The sequence below is a fragment of the Ambystoma mexicanum genome, chromosome 4p, assembly GCF_040938575.1.
Source record: "Ambystoma mexicanum isolate Mex_15411 chromosome 4p, UKY_AmexF1_1, whole genome shotgun sequence".
In the NCBI taxonomy this organism is placed as follows: domain Eukaryota; kingdom Metazoa; phylum Chordata; class Amphibia; order Caudata; family Ambystomatidae; genus Ambystoma; species Ambystoma mexicanum.
In genome coordinates, this window is record NC_090927.1 from 1,255,763,709 (window position 1) to 1,255,785,717 (window position 22,009).

General features: G+C 48.0%; 1 protein-coding gene across 1 annotated transcript in view; it reads right to left on the bottom strand.

The window, feature by feature from the left end:
• The window catches only part of PDCD2 (programmed cell death 2), a 388,001-nt gene that overhangs the window by 114,909 nt on the left and 251,083 nt on the right, over positions 1-22,009 (bottom strand). Inside the window, exon 4 of the mRNA XM_069606928.1 lies at positions 18,692-18,807. Coding sequence (XP_069463029.1) covers positions 18,692-18,807 — 116 coding nt within the window. The remainder of the gene's footprint in view (positions 1-18,691; positions 18,808-22,009) is intronic.

The following is a 22,009-nucleotide window of genomic DNA, read 5'->3' on the forward strand; positions in this document are numbered from 1 at the left end:
GTGATGGGGATATGGTCCGCAGCCGCAGTGGGGGAGAAGACTCATGGTCCTATTGTTTAGAAAGGATTGTATCGGGGGCGTGGCCTGGAGCGCGGACTATGCAGTCGCCTCCTTGATGGCCTCCGTGGGAAGCCCGCTGCATACCAGCTTGTGAAGGTTCCCAGGCAGCGTTTTCGGACCCAACTCAGTGAGGGGATGTGAGAAGGTCCGGAGCCCCGCCGCTGAGCTGCTGGGACCCAGATTCGCCGAGACAAAGATGATCGGGCCGCCTGCATCTCGCGGCCCCTCCGCCGCGTAATCCAAGATGGCGGACGGGACCCAGCGACGACGGCCGAGACGCGGCCTCGCCATCGGAGCTCCTCCTATGGACCCCTGAGCACTCCGGCGACCCAGCTGACATCCCGGGCGGCGGGAGACGAGGTAGGAGCTTCGGGCCTCGGGCCCCCTCTGCTTCCGCCCCTGTCCCGGACACCCCCAGGAGAAGAAGACCTTGCAGCCGCCCCAAACACACCGGGGGCGCGCCACACCACGCAGCCGCGGTCCCCCGGCTCTCGCCCTCCGCTACGCCCCGCCGCCACTTTAGAAGAGGGGGCTGGGGCCAGAGAGTTCTCAAGGGCGAGCCTCGGACCAACTCTCCCTCCATCAGACTCTGCACCCCTGCAGGAACAGATCTCCTGGCTCATGGTCCCGGTCAGCGGCGCCACGCTCTACTGCCCTCCTAACGGTGAAATAAACCCTCTACTGCCACCACTACCACCAGGAATCCGGCGGGCACCCGTGGCGATCTGGACCCGCGCCCTCCTCTCTGAGAGCCCAGCCTGAACTGGCGTGCCCCGGCACCTAAGCTGCTCCCGCTCGTCCCCTTGTTTGCTTCCTGGGGCGCCCCAGCCCACGCCCGCCATCCCCCCCGCCCAACTTGGTACCAGTGAGACCGGGACGACACTTTAATTCTCCTCCCCTTCGCATTGGAAGCCCCTGCGTGCAACCAAGACATCGGAACACTCATTCCAGCCCCCGGAGTGACTCAGGCTACCCTCAAGCCATCGCCACTATTGCGCATGAACTGCCTGTGGCCCCTGACCCACGCTTGCCAGGCCACACCATGTCTAGGCAACCGAAATCCGCCAAGTCCTCAGACATAGCAACAATGCTAATGTCGTCCGACAAAGCAAAGAAACTGGACACTCTTCCCCCCGCCTCACGAGAATCCCTGGACAACAGGGGACCGTTAGCAACTAAGGAGGACATCCGTGATTTCATGGCTGACATTAAAACCGAATTTCGATCATGTATGTCGGAGCTTACTGCCAAGTTGGAGACTACCGATAAAAGGGTCTCGGAGATAGAACAGAGAGTGGGAGAGATTGAGGATCGAGCCCAGGACCACGCCTCCTCCCTGTCTGAGATTCAGCGCTCCGTGGGGCTTTTGCAGGACAAATGCGAAATCCTGGAGTATAAGCAGGAAAACTTGGAGAACAGAGCCCGGCGCAACAACCTCCGCATCCGAGGGGTTCCTATGTCAGTCCCAGACCAAGAGCTTGCCGGATACGTGGGCCTCTTCTTTCAGTCTCTCCTCCCTGATATGGAGGATTCACTGCTGCTACTGGATCGCACTCACAGACTAAACCCCCGCCGTGGAGTTGAGTCAGACGGCCCTCCTGATGTGATCACCAGGGTGCATTTCTTTACAACAAAGGAAGCCATATCAGCAATAAGTCGCTCTGAGAATGAAATCACCTTCCAAGGGATCCCTCTTCAGATTTACCAAGACCTATCTCCGCTGACCCTCCAGAAAAGGCGAGCCCTTCGCCCACTAACCACCTTCCTTCAAGCCCAAAAGGTTCGCTATAAATGGCTCTTTCCTACAGCCTTGCAATTCTCCTATAAGGGTACCATACGCAGGATCAATCATCTAGACGACGCTGGAAGTATATTGCAGCCGATCCCCGCTAACTCCTCGCCCTCACAGGCCACCGAAGCGGCAACTGACTCGGACCTCATAGCCTCCCCTAGGTCCAAACAAAATACATGGTCGAGGGTTCCGAGATTTAGGAGGAGAAGATAACCTGGAACGACCTCGCAAGGGACCCTTCCGACCCCTATGACCCAGCTTAGCGATTCTGGCGCTGCGGAACCAACCGCCACTCTTGAAAACACGGATGGATTTCATCCCCGATGCAGCGGGCCCCCCCCCCACGGCCCATGCCCAGCTTCAAGGTACATTCCACCTATGAGTCCTTGGAGCAAACCACTCACATTTTCAGCCATGTTGGCTATTCTTTGGTTCACGGCCCCGTTGGCCAGGGGAGGGCCCAACCCCATAATGGGTCCCCTATCCCCAGTTAAATCTTGGACTTCCCGTTGGCGGTCCGAGCAAAAACCCCAGAAGCAGGATAACAGATGGTCACATCTCCCACGACATAATGGCTGATTCCTCAGTAGCTCCCCCCCTCCCACAAGCTTCATCAGCGACCCCAGGTCCCGCTCCGGAACAGCAAACCTGGAAGTTTATCTCTCTAAACGTCAAGGGCCTGAACTCGCCGGCTAAACGCAAATCAATTCTACAAAAACTCCAGAATGAGGCCGCCGCCGTGGCCATGCTACAGGAAACTCACCTGCTACCGGCAGACTTCAGCCGCCTACACTCTCGTGACTTTCCAAAGCAACTCTTCGCATCCGGCAACTCCAAGCGAGGTGGCACTCCAATCCTGTTCCGGAGGGGGCTGAATCCCCAGATTCTGGACACCATAAGCTGCCCGGAAGGACGCTACATAGCAGTGAAATGCCTGCTAGCGGGACAGCTGTTCTCCCTGGTCTCCGTATACGCGCCGAACCTGGGCCAAGCACCCTTCTATGATTCGCTAACTACAACTCTTTCTCCCTTTCTGGAGGGCCAGATAGTGATCGGTGGGGACTTTAATGGGGTCCCGGACCCCGTAAAAGACAAATCGCACCCACCCTCCGCCGGAGACTTCACCACGGCCTTAGCCCTCCTGCGTTTGTTCAGGACTCTAGGGGTGGTGGACTCATGGAGAGTGCTCCACCCATCTGAAAAAGACTTCTCCTTCTACTCTTATGTTCACCGGACATTCTCCAGGATAGATCTCCTTCTAATATCCCCGCAAATCTTCGCCTTCACTGAAGAGGTGACCATAGGCTCCAGAATCCTATCCGATCACGCCCCGGTCACCTTGGAACTCCGAGTTCAGGGTCCCCCTGATCCCCAGCGACGCAGATGGACACTATACGACCCCATCCTTAATGAGATGCCACTCAGAGACGCTATCGCAACCACGATCGTCAATTTCTTTAAGGAAAACCCTAGCGGAGATACCTCCCTAGCTAACACCTGGGATGCAATGAAGGCAGTGGTGCGGGGAGAACTGATTGCCAAAGGGGCAGCCTATCATAGACATAAACAACAAATTCGTCAGGGCCTTGAAGAAGAACTGGAGAGGGCAGAAAAGACCCATAAGGAGAAGGGCTGGACCCCTAAAACGCAGCGAGCTCTCCGAATAGCAAAAAAGAAAATTGAAGCCCACTATGCTGAACATACCGCCCATCAAATGACGAAAGCCAAACAGTTCTATTATGCCAAAAATAATAAAGCAAACAAACTACTGGTGGCTAAACTTGCTAAGATAAGAAGAAACAACACAATCGTGGGCCTACGGGACCAGCAGGGCAAGACGCAATACTCAGATCACGACAAGCTTCGAATTGCATCGGCCCACCTGACCCAGGTAATGGCCGCCCCGCCTCGGAAGGTCGAAGAACAGAGGGAATACCTGCAAAGCGCAGCGCTCCCCCGACTGGAGGACGCAGCCCGGGACTCACTGGAAGCCCCAATCACCGGCGAGGAAGTCGATGAGGCGATAAAATCCCTCAAGTCTCGAGCCCCTGGCCCGGATGGCTACACGACGAAATTTTATAAAATTTTCAAACCCCAACTCCTCCCACCCCTGGTACAGCTGTTTAATTCATTCAGAACCACGGGCACTATAACCCCGTCAATGCAAGAATCAATCACCGTCTTGCTGCCCAAACCTGGCGACGAACCAAAGAATCCTGCGTCCTACAGACCGATTGCTCTGCTCAATATAGACGCCAACATATACTCCAAAATTCTAGCAACCCGCCTGTCCCGGATCCTACCAGAGATAATCGACGCCGACCAGAGTGGCTTCATCACACACCGCTCTACAGCTGATAACATTCGCAGAGCTTTGAACCTGGTGGAACTTGCCTCCCGAGACTCCCGAGAGCTGGTGCTTCTGGCCCTGGACGCAGTTAAGGCCTTTGACAAAGTGGACTGGAACCTCATGAGGCTTACTCTCGAGGCCTTTGGCTTTGGTCCAGAGTTCTGCGCCATGACTTTGGCTAACTATTCTGCGCCCAAAACCTTTCTCAGAGTCAATGGCATCCTTTCTCCCCCTATTGGCCTGACCTGTGGAACCAGACAGGGCTGCCCGCTATCGCCACTGCTTTTTGCATTAATCATGGAACCATTCGCCCAACGGATCAGGCGAAACCCGGAAATCAAGGGCTTCCAATCGAACACAACACACCATAAACTGGCCCTATATGCAGACGACGTCTTACTAACCATCACAGAACCTCGCACTTCCTTCCCTCAGGCCCTAGCTGAGATAGAGAGCTATGGAAGGGTCACCGGCTTTGCCATCAACTTCCGGAAATCAGCTGCCATGGGGGTGGCCCTTTCCCGAGAGATTCGGGAGGCTCTGGCCCCGCTATGCCCGATACAATGGTCAATTAAGAGCATCAGCTATCTGGGGGTCCAGATCCCAGCTGACCCGGGGGAAGTCTACCGGGCAAACTTTCCCCCACTGTTCACGGACCTCGTGGCGGACTTAAAACGGTGGACGGCGCAAGAAATCTCACTGATGGGTCGTATCACGGCCTGTAAAATGAACTTGCTACCGAGGTTCCTATATGTTTGCTCTTCGCTCCCAGTACCGATCCCGGCACCGGCCCTTCAAAATCTACAAAAGGAAATGTCACCGTTCATTTGGAAAGGGAGAAAGCCCAGAATCCCTAGGACCACGATGCTGGGCAATGCTAGACTGGGTGGCCTCGGAGTTCCAGACCTACAAAAATATCAGATGGCGGCCCAACTCGCCTGTATCCGAACATGGCAGATACTTACCAACCGCCCGAGATGGGTGGACCTTGAATAGGCGCAACTGCCGCTCCCGCTACGTTTTCTCCCACATATCAATCTCTCCGAGCGCCGCCAGTGGCAGAACCTCCTGAGGTCCACCAAACACACTGTGGCTACCTGGGACAAAGCACTGAAACAAAAGAAAATCCCAGTGGGACTCAGCCCCTCCTCACCGGTGTTCCTGAACCCGGCCTTTACACCTGGCTGGGCCACCCGGAACTTCAGATCCTGGATAGCGGGAGGCCTGGAGACCCTGGGGCAACTTTTCGAAGGGGGACAGCCCTGCACCTTTAGGCGATGTAAAGAACTCTTCCAACTTCAGGAGCAGGACAGATTCACGTACATTCAGCTGCGCCACTGGTGCTCCCATCCACAGACCCGCCAAGCTGCCACCCGCTCCCCCACGGCCATTGAACTGACTCTAAATGATCTCCCAACTAGGGGGAGCATCTCCACCCTATACAAACGCCTCCAAATTGACTTCCTAATCTCTAAAACCCGGTATATGACCCAATGGGAGGCAGACCTGGGCCGCCCAGTCGAAGACCAGCTGTGGTTGACATTTGGTCGCGGGCTCATACTTCTTCATCTTGCATTACGAACAGAGAAGGCGCCTATAAAATCCTCCTACGATGGTATTATTCTCCCCTAAGACTACACCATATGAACCCCACACTCAACCCGAACTGCTGGAGGCAATGCGGCCAAGTAGGGACTTTCTTTCATATGTGGTGGTCCTGCCCGAGGGCCCAGGCCTTTTGGAAACAATGCCTAGCAACAATCACAGACATCACTCAGGTGCGACTTCCCCTGGAGCCCGAGCCCATCCTCCTGGGAGCCCCAGTCCCCGGAATCTACCCCAGATCTGGCCCTATGGCCAAACTGCTATCCCAATGCCTATTGGCGGGCAGAAACGTAATAGCTCGCACTTGGAAAACAGCAGAAGGACCGTTAATGACCTTTTGGTGGGTAAAAATCTGGGACATCTTAATCGCAGAGAAGGTGACGGCTGCCGGGGCAGGCCGCCTACATCGCTTCGAAAACATTTGGGGCCCAATCCTAGACTTTGATCGGAATTATCCAGCCCTGACATACAAGCCCCAACTAGCCAGGAGGACTTTACGGGACGATAACTCCCAGCGGCGACAGGAAGAAGAAGAATGTTAAGACACGGGGGAGGGAAGGGGAGAGCAGTCTACTGTGCTTTCTTTATGCCATTTGTCATGATTGATCATTTTGTATTGCCTGATCCTGCCTGTTTAAAATAAATATTTAAAAAAAAAAAAAAAAGAAAGGATTGTATCCATGCTATAGCTTCTTTGGTGAAAGTCAGAAGCCGAGTCCAGATGGCTGCAAAGGATCCTGTGGTCTACAAGGTCAAATGCAGCCGATAAGTCCAAGAGAAGTAGGGCTGATTTCCCCTTATCCCTGAGCTCGTCGATCTGGGCCTTTAGGACTATTAAGGTTGTTTCAGTCCCGTGCTGGGGCCGAAAACAAACTGGCGTGCTCCTAGCAAAAGGTTGGATTCCAAATGTTTCTGTATTTGTGAGTAGGCCACCTTGTCTATAATTTTCAGATGAAAGGACACTGTTGTGATCGGTCGGTAGTTAGTGGGTATAGCAGGGTCTAATGTCTGTTTAAGTAAGGGGAGAACCCAAGATTCTTTGAGGTTGCTTGGTATAGTGCCCGAGGAGAATGAGGCGTTGAGGAGTTTCGAGATAAAGGGGGACAGGTCTCAGGCTGCATCCTTTATCAGTTGGGCAGGGCATTGATCTCCCTGACAATTAGCGGGTTTGAGCGATAGTATGTTTTTTTCAGTCTCGATGATAGAGACTTTAGAGAACTTAAAGCGTGGGGGGGGCATGCAGTATTTTTAGGTGGTGTAGGGGAGATTATAGGAGACGTAGTTGGGGTTAGTGGCGCTTTTTTTTCTTGGCAATTTCAGCTTGTAGAGTCGTGACATTGTTGGCTAATGCTTGCTGTATGTTGGAGCACCAAGGTTTATCTTTTATACAATTGTCTGGCACTGGGATGGGAGCTTCTAATTCTTTCAAGATAACAAAGAGTTCCTTTGTAGTTGAGTTGGCTTGTGATATTCTGGCGTTATATGTTTCATGTTTAGCCAAAAGTATTTCGCTCTTATAGAGAACAGTTATAGTACTGAGGTTAATTTTGTTTTCCTCGGAGGGTAGTAGTCTCCAAGATACCTTGCATCTTTTTTTTTATGCGTAATGTTTTCAGGTGTGATGTGTACCATAAATTGAGGTGGGCTTTGGGCTTGCTTTGTCTAATTTTATAAGGCACAATTGAGTCAAGTGAAGTGGCCATGATTTTATTATACTCCTTCACTAAAGCCTCAGGGCCCAAGTTTTCCGGTGGGGAGAATCAGAGGAAGTAAATTGTCAGAGGTAATGTTCTTTTTATTCCTTGTTGGTATGGGCGGAGCTAGCTGGATAGGAGGGGAGGTAAGTCTTAGTTGCTAGAGAGAATGTCACAAGGTGGTGGTGTGTCCAGATCTGGGGGGGAGATCGACGAGATAGAGGCGTTACAGTTGTAGTCCGCCACCCAGTCGAGTATTGTGGGTAGGATGGAGCACTCTCTGGGTAAGGCCGAGTTCAGTCAGAATATTGGCCACGCTAGATGCATGTAGGTCTTTGGGGTCGTTGAAGCCCAAAGTTAATGTCCCCTAGTAAAATGACTTGGGAGGAATTTTTTTCAATTGTTACACAGGATGGTGGAAATGTCCTCCTCAAAGGTTCCAATAGGGCCTGGAGGTCTGTATATCAGGTGGATCGTGAGAGTCTGGGAGTTGTTAATGGATAGCTTGGCTGTGAGACTTTCACATGATTTAATGTCAAGGGGTGGAGCTAGTCTTATTGAGAGATTGCATTTGACAATAAGGGCTATACCTCCTCCGCGTGCTTCACTTCTATCAGATCTTAAAAAGGTATATCCATTGGGAATAGCTAGCATAAGGGCAGGGCCTGCAGCGGCATGTAGCCAAGATTCCGTGATGGCCAAGAAATCATATTTTTCAATCTGGAAAAGGTCGGATATCTCAGTAGTATGTGCAGCCAAAGATCTGGCATTTATTAAAGCGCCCTTAAGGTTTAGGCTGGTAGCTGTTGGTGTACAGGAGATTCCTGTAAGTTGGTCTTAGAGGTAGTGTGAGTATGTGGCCCATATACGCCAACGGGCTATGTGGGCTTTTTCCGCTGATATTCGAGGTTTCAGTAAAAGGGGTGACCTTCCTGCGGTTTGAAGTGGAGAGAGTTCTAGCTAATGGTTCAAATATTTTGGCTAGTCTTGAGCGAAGTCTTTCATTTATAGCGGTAGTGTTGCATGGTTGGGCATCGTAGGTGGGCGGCTGCTGTGGTCCCACATAATCATTTGGGTTAATCAGCGATTGGGTGTGAGTCAGCCTGGTCTGGGTCATTGTTGAGTTAGGAGCCGAATGGTGGTAAGGAGTCATATGTTTGCAGGCTAGGGCTAATAGTAGTGTAAGGGAGAGCAAGAAGCGCCCTGATGCGCGCATCTTGTTAGTGACGCGGTAGACAGAATATAAATTAGTGCTACTATAGTGTGGTCTATAATATGTGCAGTGGACACTGTATGTACACCAGTCAGAGCGGTCAAGGTGTCAGGCAGTTACACAATTGCACATGAGTGGCAAATCACCTGAAACTGGTCTCGTAATGGGTTTGTATGGGCTAGAATTTGTTGAGTCGATTGGGTACATTGGTGTTGGGCATTCAACACAAAGTATTGGGCAATGGGGGTATACATCAGCAGTAGGGTGGTAAAGTTTGGATGCAAATACAAAGCCGAATTGCGTTTTCTATACATATAAGGCCTGCTGTGGATGTATAGCCCTGGTAGCAGACTAGGCTAATTCAATTTGTCAGAAAAGCCACAGAATAGGCTAATTTGGATTGCAAAAACAGCAAGATAGGCTAATTCAGTTTGCAAGAGGAGCAGCAGAATAGACTAATTCAGTTTGTCGAATGAATGCACAGAAATGACATAGTTTATGTATACAGATATTATTCAAGTCAGCCGCAATGGGAAAGCACTGAGGCACTAAAGGCCTGGTTAAGGCAACAAGCTGAGAAGATTTGAACATGCGGTGCATATTTGTTTGGCCTTGGCAAGGCACCTAGAGGCCACAGAGAAAGTACGACTATTTCTTTGCAATAGATAAACAGTACACAGTGATATGCATGTCAAGCACCTTTATAGGGTGCAGACTGAGCGCGGCAGCAGTGTACGTGGGAAGAGAGTTGGATCATGCCTTCGGCGACTGACTTATGAAGAGCTATGGTGGTCAAAGAGTACACAGTTTTATGCTAACATTAGGCAGCTTGCAGACACGTATACAGGCAATATAGTGGGTAAGTAAGGTAAGCACCAGTAATAATGTCAATGATTTGTAGTTGGCGGGACCTGCAATACACCTCGTGGTGTGTCTCCTGTAGACAGACATGTGACAATGGTGGTGGGCAGGGTGAGTACACTAGTTCAAAGTAGTTCCAGGTTAGCCGTTCTACAACGATAGGGGCCGTTTGGGCATATGTTCGGGTGGGTGGCCTTGAAGCAGACAATGTTCTCTTACCTCCGGGTGTGGAACAGGAACAATTGACTATATGTTTTTGAGAAACATGGAACTGAGTGACATAAATGCGTTTAGGGTGAAGATGACGGCATTGAGCGATCATGCTATGCTCTGCCTTACTATTAGTGCAGGGGCACCAGTGGTAGCAAACACCAGAGGTCCAACTTGATAATAACTCGCAGGGAAAACAGAGACTGGAAAATAGGGAAAATCCATAAAGCCAATCTTAAAATGAACATCTGGTGGGCCTCACACCCAGGAGATCAGAAAAATAAAGTTACTCTGCCAGCAGAATTTGCTACTATCTTAGGCAAACTGGGCTGCACGGGGTGGGAACCACAGGCACCCCTGCTGTTTCTGTTTGCTTTAAATCGTGATAATGTCTTTGATCAATTTATAAATGATAAGAAAAAGGAGTTAAGGCAGAAATTGAAATGTCTTAAGTCCACTGTGTGAAAAGGGGCAGTTCTCACAGAAAGGTTAAAAATACTTGAGAATATAGCAAATGGCTCAAGTCGAATAGACTTCATCTTTATATCTCCAGAAATCAAACCCTGTTTAAAAGCCTGGTCGATAAAGACATCTGATCGATCTGGAGGGTTCTAAATGACACACAGGATCAGCAATCAAGCTTGCAATCGGGCTGTGTATCAGAGGCAGAGTGGTGCGATTACTACTATAAATAATTTAACTCCAGTAACCCAAGCACTTTATGGGATCGAGAACTTAGTACTTGACCCGAGATATGGAAGTATGAGTTTGACACGACAGACATCTCTATGGCAATTAAAACAATGAACAATTCAAGAGCAAGTGGTCCAGATGGAGTGTCAAATCAATTCTATAAGGAAGACCTCGACCTTTGGTCTGACATTCTATTGAGACTTTTCCAGCGTATTGCCAAGGGTATGGACTGTCCTGGTTTGTGGCGAATAGCGACTGTCGTCCCGATCTTTAAGAGTGGCGACAGATCAAGCCCGGCAAACTACAGGCCAATTGCGTTAATAGACTCAGCACCAGTTTGGCGAAAATCTTGGCTGCAAAGATTTGACTAACTGGGCAGAAAAAGAGAGAATACTTAGCCCTCTTCAGACTGGGTTTAGAAAGGGCATGAGTACCCTGATGAGTACCGTGGTGCTCTGTCTGCACCTCAGACATAGGCAGACATTTTGGTAAAACGCTATATGTGGCAGTGCTGGATTTGAGCGCTGCATTTGATAATGTTAACACAAGTCCTATGGGAAAAACTCAAGACGGTGGGGCATTAAAGAGGGCCTGCTAAGAATGATCCAGCTGTTATACAGAGACAACTCAGTAAGAATACGGCTAAATAGTCAGGGGTACTTGTCCAAATCTATCCCGATCAGTAAAGGGGTGAGAGAGGGATGCGTAGTGGCCCCAACAATATTCAACTTTGATTTAACTGACCTATGGAAAGAAAGTTTGGCTTGAGGTGGGTGCGTGCCTAGATGGCGAGATCTGCGGGTGAACATCATCGCTTACGCCGACGATCGGATATTAATGGATTACACCCCGGCAGGCCTCCAAAGGCTTCTTGGTGGCTTTCAAACCTTTTTGGCTAACAATTATTTGAAAATCAACCCCCTCAAATGCTATGTAATGACCTTTACAACAAAATATTCAGGTAGCAGGTACTCATGGAAAGTAAATCAAATCACGATTAAGCAAGTAACCAGTATAAACTATCTGGGCTTCCCAATTTTCACAAAGCAACATCACATTATTCAAAAGGGGAGAATGGAGGCAAAAATGTACTCATCTATTACTTGTATGAAAGTTCTAAAAAATAAGCTTTGTGCATACTCTCTACTGCCACCAATCGAGCTGTATAAATTAAAGATAACAGTAACAATATGATATGGTTGTGAGTTAATATTGTTTGTGGACAGGGTTTTCCTTGATCGGTTAGAAAGTAAAATCTGGAAAGCAGTGCTGAGCTTACCAAAGTTCAACCTGATGAATGCAATCGGACTTGAACTGGGCCCGATTTTGTGGTAGGCGCAATACATAAAAAGATCGGCCTCTACTGACCAAAATAGGGGAAGTTGAGGAACATTCCCCAAGCTTGTATGTACAAGAACGTATGCGCAACGGCTTTGAGCCTAAATCTTCCCTGCAAATATTTCACAAAAATGGTTAAGATCTATTCGAACGTGATCCAAGTGGGTAGCGCAGATAGTGTTTACATAATAAAAAACAAAAAGCACTTGGATAGAAACACACGACTAGGAGGACCTGAATAGGCTAAAATCACATAAAAGCAATCAGCACGTACGCATCCCCACGAACAAGGTAAGATCCTACGTCCAAATATTTCGTTCTAAAAAACACAGAGACCAATACTTGAGCTTTCTTCTGAACGTTCTTCCGACAATGGAAGTTCTAGGGCCAAAACTCTTAGTATCTAAGGAAATGTGAGGTCGCTGTGCATGCAGGCTAGACCCAAACAAATCCCTGTTTCACCTGGTTGTGGAATACCCAGTCTTTCTGGAGAGCAATATTGGGGGGGGGGGGGCGGGGATTAACCGCCCGCCCAGATTGTTCATTGAGCTGGATAGTGCTGCACACATTCTGCCAAGTGATATGGGTATTGGTTGGAACATGATGTAATTTCGCTTTGAACAGGAAAGTTATAGCACTCGTAGAATGTTTACTCGCACCATGGCCTGAGACAATGAGAATTGTGTATGGAAACTACGTTTTGGTTTTTTAAAACTTATTTTTATTATTTTCCAAAGTACAATTTTAAACAATTCCAGTTAAACTCCCCCCCCCCCCCCCTTACCCACCACAACTCTGAAGGGAAATTCCCTCTTCCTTTTCTTTGCTTGGTATTGGTGAGTCACAATATGTCAAAAATGTTAATCTTGTGCAGGCACCATTGAACCATTTAGTCACTTTGCAGATATGTCAGGACTGGGCCCAATGACAGTTTGAATTTCTCCTGGTCCCCTTGAATTTTGTATGTTAGCCATTCTAAAGCCACAAAGTTCCACACTTTTTGTAACCATTCCTGTATCGTGGGGGCCTTCTGTTTCAATTTTTGTGCAATCGCCAGCCACAGAGCTATCAGCAAGGTTGTTAGTCCTCTTTTCTGGACTTTTGAGGGTATTTTCGATCCCGGTTCCCACTTAGCACACAACCATATCTTGTCCCCCATATGCTCTATTGCCTGGTCTATTTCTTGCATCCGTTTCTTGACAACCCCCCACACCTCCCACAGAACTGTTGAATTATTGGACAGGTTTTTCATATATGTCGCCAGTCACCTACTGCCTTGCATACCCTACAACACTTATCGGATGCTTGAGGAAACATTACATGGATCCTCTCCCGCGGGTAATGCCATTGTAGCAATACCTTAATCCACATCTGCCTCAACTGTACAGAGTGGGTTAGTTTGGGGATAGATCCCTTCAGGTATTCCCACTGACTTCTTGATATGGTTTCTCCCAAAGTGTTCCCCCCCCCCCCCCCCCCCATTTCCTCATGTAGTTCCATTGCACCCATTCTTCTTGTTCATTCAGGTATTTGTATATATTGGAAACTATGCTTTTTGAGCCTGTGTTTGTAGTAATAAATGGTTCAAATGGCATTAGCTGTCTTGTGGCAGCCTCTTCGATTATTGGGGAGCTTAGCCAGTGTTTCATTTGGGTATATTTTAATTTGTCCGCCTCTACTCGACCCATTTCCTATATACATTCCCTAACCGTTTTAAGTGTCTGTCCCTGAAACATATCTCTGGTCTTCTGGCATCCTACTCTTTCCCATTTCCAATATGCATCTTTTTGCATTCCTGGTTCAAAATCTGGGTTTCTGAACAGCGAGTAGAATGGGGATGGTTTTCCCGGCAGTGCTCCTCTATGCATAACCCTGTCCCAGGTCTCGACTCCTACCCCCAGTACCTCACTTATCCTTGTATTTGGGTGACTACTCTTTTTGTCGATCCACAGGATCCCCGTAAGGGGGGTACCCGCGACCGCCTTCTCCTGCCTACATCTTGTGTTGGTCAACCATTCCCTTATGACCCGTAATTGTGCCGCCTCATAGTATCTGACAAAGTGCGGGATTGCCATGCCCCTCTTATTCCTCTGGGCTGGGAGCGTAGCCATTGCTACCCTTGGCGGCTTCCTTTTTCATATATATGAGATAATGGCACTGTTCAGGGATCGGAAAAAGGATTTCGGGACTCTAATGGGTAATGCTTGGAAGTAGTACATTAGTCCCGGTAGGATCACCATCTTTACTGTCGTCATTCTCCCCCACAATGTTATCGCGAATGGGTTCCATCTCATCAGGTCTATTTTACTTTTTTCCAGCAATTGCGGGTAGTTTGCCCCATACATATCTTCTATTTTTTTTTGTAAGGGTTATACCCAGATACACAATGCCCTCTACTGCTTGCTTAAGCTGTGAGGTTGATTCCAGTCTATTCATTACCTGTGGGTCTACTGACAAATTTAGCATCTCAGATTTTTGCCTATTTATTTTTAGTCCTGAGATCGCTCCGAATTCTTCCAATTCTTTCATTAATATCGGTAGCAAGTTTACCAGGGTTCAACTGGGCTACTAGCATGTCATCCGCGAATGATACCATTTTATGTGTTTCCCCTGCCATTGCTATACCAGTCGGATCCAATTCCCGTATCTGGGTTAGCAGGGGTTCTAAATATATAGCGTAGAGTAGCGAGGATAGTGGACACCATGGTTTGGTTCCTCGTCCTAATTCTACCTTGCCCGATACTGTGCCGTTCAGTGTTATGCGGATCGCTGGCGACATGTAATTAGCCTGTACCATTTTAAAATACTTTGTCCAAATCCCCATATACTTCAGTGTGTTAAATAGCATTGACCATTCGACCCTTTCGAAAGCCTTTTCTGCGTCGAAAGATACCAAGATTGCTGCGTGTTTGGTTATTCCTGTCTTTTCTATTGAGTGACTGACTCTTCGAATATCGTCAAATGTGTGGCTGGATGTTATGAAACCCGATTGATCCTGACCTATTAATTTCGGAACGAGATGCATCAATCTGTTAGGGAGTGTCTAAGTGTATCATTTAGCATCTATGTTGATTAATGTTATTGGTCAGTATGACCCTGGCGTTGTAGGGTCTTTCCCATGCTTATGGAATACTACTAGTTTTGCTTTGTTCATAGAGGGGGTTATATTTCCCTTGGTTGTGAATGTATTAAATAATTTCTTAAGAATTGGGGTTAGTATCTCCCTGAATTTCTTATGGAAGCAGGCCGGGTATCCATCCGGGCCCGGAGCTTTGTTCTTTGGAAGATCATTTATTGCCTTATTGTCCTCATCTAGTATTGCCCATTCTTCAGTTATCTGTGGGATGGGGAGATTCATTGCTGTACGTCCAAGGGATTTTCAGATAATTACAGTTTCTAGTAATAGTAATTACTAAAGATTTCATCATTTGTTGTTTTCTCCTGACCCTGGCTGTTTTAGAGTTTCATTTTGTCTGGCATCCCTTTTTTTCATTTAGTTATCTGGCTAGGTGTCTCTACGCTTTATTAGCTTTTACATAGTACCACTGTTTCAGGTAGAATAGTGCTTTCTCCGCCCTCTTTGTTTTAAGTGTCTCAAGTTGTCCCTGAATATGTCTCACTGCCTTTCTTAATTTATTATTAGGGTTTTTTGCCATTTCCTCTTGTATATCCCTTAGCTTCCCTTCCAGGTCTTTTTCCCATTGTCTTCCATTTCTCTTCCCCTGTCTTGAGAGCTATAAGATACCCCTTTGTTACCGTCTTAAATGCATCCCATATTATTTCCTGTGACACTTCTCCTGCATCATTTTCCCTGAAGTATTGCTCGATCTGTTCTCTTATTGATTCACACAATACTGGGTCATGAAGGAGATCTGTGGGGAAATTCCACTTCCATAGTCCCCCCCCCCCTTCTTTTTTCCCCACTCCAATGTCATCCACCGTGGGGCATGGTCTGATAGAGAGATTGACCCCACTTCAATTTCCCTTATCTTTCCCAGTAGGCCTGTTGTCCAAATGTCTATCCTTGAGTTGGAGGGGTGGGTGGCAGATGGTGTGTGTGTGTGTGTGTGTGTGTGTGTGTGGGGGAGGGGTGTGGGGGGTGCTCTACTGTTTTGTTTTTTTGTCCTCTCCTGGAGTATCTTTTTCTTCCTTGTTGCCTAGACCCTGTTGCCCTGCTGCACCCTGAGTGTGGGCTATTGCTCCTTTTGAGTCAAGTTCCTTAGTGGGGTTAAATCTCGCCTCCCCACCTTCTCCTTTGGAGTCTGGCCTTTTTTGTCTCCAAGCCCCCCCCTCCTCCTCCTCCTCCTCCTCCTCCTCATCCTCCTCCTCTTCCTCCTCTTCCTCCTCCTCTTCCTCCTCCTCCTCTTCCTCCTCTTCCTCCTCCTCCTCCTCCTTTTACTCCGTGGACCCTGGGTTTTAGTGTCAATCTCTTCCCTTCCTCACCATAATGCAGAGCTCCTCCTCTCCCCCACGCGCCCCGACTCAACTTCTTGGCCTCCCCGACTTCGCTTGTGGGCTCCCGCGTCCTTCGCGGCTCCCATCTGCCTGCTTCTCAGTGTTCGGGCAGAGTGGATTCTGCTCTCCGGTTCCTGCAAACGCCAGGAAGTCTTCCCCTCTCTTACTCTAGTGGCCTCTACGTGGCAGAACAGTTCCTGAAGTCTTCTAGCTCTGGCCTTCCCTTGATATGATATGGCAGTTGGCTCCACGGTCTTCCTTGCAGCACAGGACAAGGCTTCACCAGGCAGCATACCTCCCCTGTCAGCTGGTAAGTGTCCCAGCACCTATTATGCATTCGCAACCACTAGAGTGCATCTCAAGCTTCTCGCCTTTACTAATCCTCATTACTCCGTTCAGCTTTCGCTTTGTAGTACTTGCAGATGCATAGAAATGTTAGTCAGTTCTTGGTGACCTATTTATAGAACACTGGACGGTATGCTCAGTAGCTTCCATGGGTGGTTGAAGGGAGCCATGACAATGTGCCATTAATGCATTGGGCATCCCTAAGAGGGAGAAGAAAGGCATGGCATCAACAATAAGAGACACGTGACCACAGTTCAAGGTTGTTTATTGAATTTTCACTACGACTTTCAAATAATAATAACGCAGTCCTAGTGGTGTCTTGTCAAAATAAAAGGGCCTATACTAATAAACATATTGCCAATCCTTACTTCTGAATACAAATAGTGTGGGAAACAGTGTTACGAAAAAGAAAGAAGTGTTCACAAAATGGCACACTCGAGCTTAGCAGTCTCTGGCTTCTCTAGCACGAGGCTACTATTCAGAACAAACACCAAGGCCTTCTGCGACAAAGTCACTTTCCCCTTGAAAGTCTTATTCTCTTTCAGGCTTACACAATTGAAACTGGATATCCTTCCCCAACCTTTTTACTTCCAGATTCACTTTGCTTTACTGTCGGAGGGTGTCCAGTCAAATGGTCGAAAAAGGATCGAATGACCATTTGATCGACAGTCAAATGGTTGGAAAAAAAAGGTTGAATTTTATTTATTTATTTATTTATTTATATATATATTTTAGTTTGGGTTGGTATAAAAATGTTTTAATAAAGAAAACGGGCGGTTGGGGGGAACCCCCCCATAAAAAAAAAAATTAAAAAAAAATCGTCCATTTTTTTCGATCATTTTAGTGTCGTCAAAAGGCATTCGATCCTTTGGTTTTCGACCATATGACCTACAACCCTGTCGGAGTCTTTCGAAACTATATGGCTTTGCTTTAATCTCATTCATGACCACTCCGACACTGCTACATTCTGGTACTTTTATTTCTTAAGATCAATTCCTTTTACTTTACATTCAGTTCTGTTTCAAAAAAGCCTTCTTGGGGATTCTATTAAATTTTTCTCTACTTAGTGATTTCCCGGTTTTGGCTTTTAGTTTTGTTTGCTTTTCAGTGTTCACATTACTTACCTTCACTTCAGGGACTTCGCTTTCATTTTACAGAGACTTCCGATAAAGCGTTCACTCACAAGGGGTCACTCTGTTGTGTGTTTGAAAATACCCCCAAAACGACAGAGGTTGTATGGTTGTGGAAAACAGGTGAGAGGGGGGATACGTGTCTCGCCTAGAGTAGTCCCATGAAAATGACCCCGGATTCCCCTACGCGGGTGATCCTCCTGCACTGGTCCACCCCCAGGGTCTGGATCCAAAGGCGATGGCTGTGCCCTGGCCACCCAAATATAGGATTCTCGTGGTCCAAATGGGAGAATACCCCTAGGTTTCTCACAGAGGAAAAGGGGGATACCATATCTCATCCGATGATTTCATGTCACCTTCCCTCGTGTGACTCTCCCTCATATAACCGCCCCCCCTTGTCAAGGATCAGGTAGCAGCTGCCATCCCATGGCCACATGAGGAGAGGTTACCACCGGAAAAGGCGCGATGACAGATTCATCACAGAGAGGACAGACTACCCATCCGTCCCAAACTCCCTCTCTCCAATACCTTGCATATGTGACAACATCAGTGCACATAAACAACAAAGCCCAGGTTGCTACAGAAAAGGCTGGACAGTCATATTTAGGGTATTGCTGTTTTAAGCCTCAAAACCAGTATGACACTGTGGACCCCTCCCGCCCCCCCCCACTGCACCATAGGAATTCTTGTCACGAAAGAGGAAGCTCAGTTAAACTAAACAATGCCCGACCAGACATCAGTAGTTAGTTTTCAGTTGTTACTGTTCATGTTTTCACAAACCTATAGGAGTGTGCATAAAAAAAATACAAAATAAGCAGTCCATGATTCGTCCCAAGGCCTTCAAAGGGTTAGACAACGAAACACTTAATTATTTGAAGTCAGGGAAGTTGGAGAACAAGAGATTAAAGAAATCTGCACTGGATGCAGTGAACAACATCGGCATACCTGTTTTGGCGCTGAAGCAATTTTGTTCTTGAAACATTCAAAGATCTTGTCTTCTTTTGTCTCTTTTTTTGCCATTGCCTGCAAGGCATTCTCATCTTCACATTCAACCACCGCACCTGAAACGTGTAATGACAATGAATGTCACATCAATGAACACTGGCCTTGTTTAAATAGTTTAACTCTCCCGAATCCTAGACCACTCATTTTGTCATCACAAGGGGATTAATTTCCCATTTGTAGCTTGTGTACTGCATATTCAAGGGAAAACAACTGTAAACAAATAAACCTTTTAGGTGCCTGCCTTATTGTTCTAGACACTATACGATATGTTTGGGGTCAAAATAATTTTAAGCCCTTTCAAGCCTGTAAATGGCTTAAATTAGACCTTCAGTTGCAAATCCACATCCAAGAACATTTAAAAGGCTCACCCACATTGAAAGATACAATCTTTTCAAGATTGGTTAATCATTTTGGAAATGGGACTGTAATGACCATTATAAAAGGAGTTTAGCACAGGTTAGGTACAAATGTCTTTTCCTGAAGATAATCAGTTTTCTATTTCGAGTAGCTGGACTTGGTTGCAGCCACAGGGAAGAGTCCAGTTACCACACTTTGTTTTACAAATGGTTCTCTAGAAAAAAGCACAGAACTAAAAAATAGAATAGCAAGCTAGGAATTTGGTTTATTACCTAAAGTACCATATTGAACCTCAGGTCTTCAATACTGAAGCAGTCAATTAATTTTGTCATTTGGTCTCATTTTATTTTACTGAATCAACAAGCAGGATTAGAAGACCATTCATCACAGTACTGAAAGCAAAATGTGCACTGAAAGTAAAATAGTTTGGGCTTATGTATAGGCATTTGTTAGCCAGTGGCTTCACATGCCAAGGGACGCTCAATTTGAAAGCTCTCACCATCATGTGATCAGGACTAACATTTGTAAATGATGGCAAGGGTATCTACGTATGTCAGGTTTTGCTTTGTTAATGTACTGCTACTTAACCCCAGGTGCTCTCAGCATTACTATGTTTTGTTTTCAAAATCCAAGTTCCTCACACCATTGGTAGATATGAATTAATCTTTTATAATGCGCTTAATAACAGAGACCAGTCTCTGTGCGGGACCAGGATTTGAACCAGTGTTGCTCTGCATTGTCTGGCTTCCAAAATAAACCGTTGGCCCAAGCTATCCTCCCGGCCCAGGTATTCATATCAAATCTCCACATACGGAGCAAGTTACTTGCCTGCAACTATTGGGGAATCCTCTGTAAATGAAAAAACAGTTTCACTTTCACTTAGAAACTGTATTTCTCCTCTAAACCAATCACTGTACTCTGGGTCATACTGCCCCCAGCCAAAGTCCCTAAAGATCCTCACCACTTTGCCCTGGAGGGTTGGAAGGAACGATTTGAGGGCCCGGAACACTGCCCACAGCTCGAGGATATTGATGTGGAGATCCCTCTCTTCCAGCAGCCACAGGCCTCTGGCATGGAGACGTCCGGTGTGTGGTCCCCATCCCTGCAGGGATGCGTCCGTGGTGACTGTCTCCCAATACAGGGGGCTCTGAAATCTGTGCCCATGGCGATGTTGGAGTGTACACCCCACCACCTTATCGCTCGATGGAACTCCTTATCGAGAGCAATCTTGCCTGCGAAGCTTCCGGACACTTGGATCCAGTGAGCGTCCAGGAACTCCTGAAGGGGTTGCATCCACAACCTGCAGTGCCGAACAGGTAGATGCACATCATGCCAAGCAGCGACTTGATGGTCCACACCGCAGCGGTCTTCAATGTCAACAGCCGTTGCACCTTGCCCAGCCGGGCCGCTATCCTCTCTGCCGAGGGAGACGCCAAGCAGGAGACCGTGTGGAGTGTGGCCACCAGAAACAGCGTGTTCTGCTATGGTATCAAGCAGGACTTTGGATAGTTGACGGAGAACCCCAGATCCGTCAGCAGTCGGACAGTCGCCTCTGTGTGGTCCATGGCAGTCTCCCATGACTTTGCCCATATGAGCCAGTGGTCGAGGTATGGGTACACGTGTATTGCTTGGAGACGCAGATGGGCCACCACTGGCGCCAGGCACTACGTAAACACCCTGGGTGCCAACGTCAGTCTGAAGGGGAGGGCCTTGAATTTGTATCGTCTTCCCTGTAACACGAAGCGCAGGATCTTCCAATGCTTCACGTAAATGTGGATGTGGAAGCATGCGTCCTCCAGATCCAGTCTCCTTTCTCCAGTTGGCTGAGCACATGCTGCAACGTGACCATACTGAATTTTGGGACTCGAGGTATTTGTTGAGACGCCGCAGGTCTAGAATGGGCCTCCAGCTCCCGGTCTTCTTCCTTACCATGAAGTACCTGGAGTAGACTAGACTCTGGAAACCCGGAGTTGCTTGGGAAGCAGCTCCATCGCCCCTTTTCTTATCATGACCCATACTTCCTGCAGGAGCTGAGAGATGTGCTGCTCCTGCCGGACCACCAGAATTATCGGCAGACACTTTTGCTGGAACTCTAGAGTGTGTCCGTGGGTGAGAGCGTCCAGCAGCCATCAGTCGTTGGAGATCTTCGTCCACTCACTGATGAAGCCTGCCAGCTGGCCTTCCACTGGGGTGCAAGGGTGGGGGCCCGAAGTCCTGGCTCGTAAAGTCTTGCTTCGGGGCCTGTGTGCTGCCCTGGGGGCGACCATGACGTTGGTCACCTCCACCGAAAGCCTTGGAACGGGAGGGTTGATGCTACAAAGAGGAGCCTCCACCGAGGAAGAGCTGTGTTACAGGCCTGTGTGAAGCAAGGGTCTTAATGTGAGCACCAGGGTATTGCGAGACTGAGTAATTGCTCCCCCATCCCCTATCTCGGGGGTTTATTGCTCTTAGCACTCCGACATACTTTCCAGGATGCCAATATGTATTTTTTTAAGATGATAAATGGAGCGTTTGCGGTTTCTCAACTTTACAAAACTACAAAACAAGATGGCCACCACGGACAAGGGAGAAGCAAACTACACATAGTCCCTTCTCCCTTTCCATTGAGCCAACTGCTGCAGAGGGGGAGCGCCCAAACAGAGTTCCATGCACTGGTAAGGGACGAGAGGGTTGCATGGGGTGGGATGGAATTGTCGGCTGGTAGACTGGGTGCACGCTGACTTACCTGTTGCCAGGCAGTGAAAGATGGTGGCCTCCCACTTCTGAGGAGGCTCAGAACGCAGGCAATACCAGGAGGTATAGCCCGCATTCCGCGCTTCCCGACTGGCTGGAAAACCCCTCTGATGAATCCTATGGCGACATGAATGAACCCCAGCATAAAGTCTCCACCCATGTGGTCAG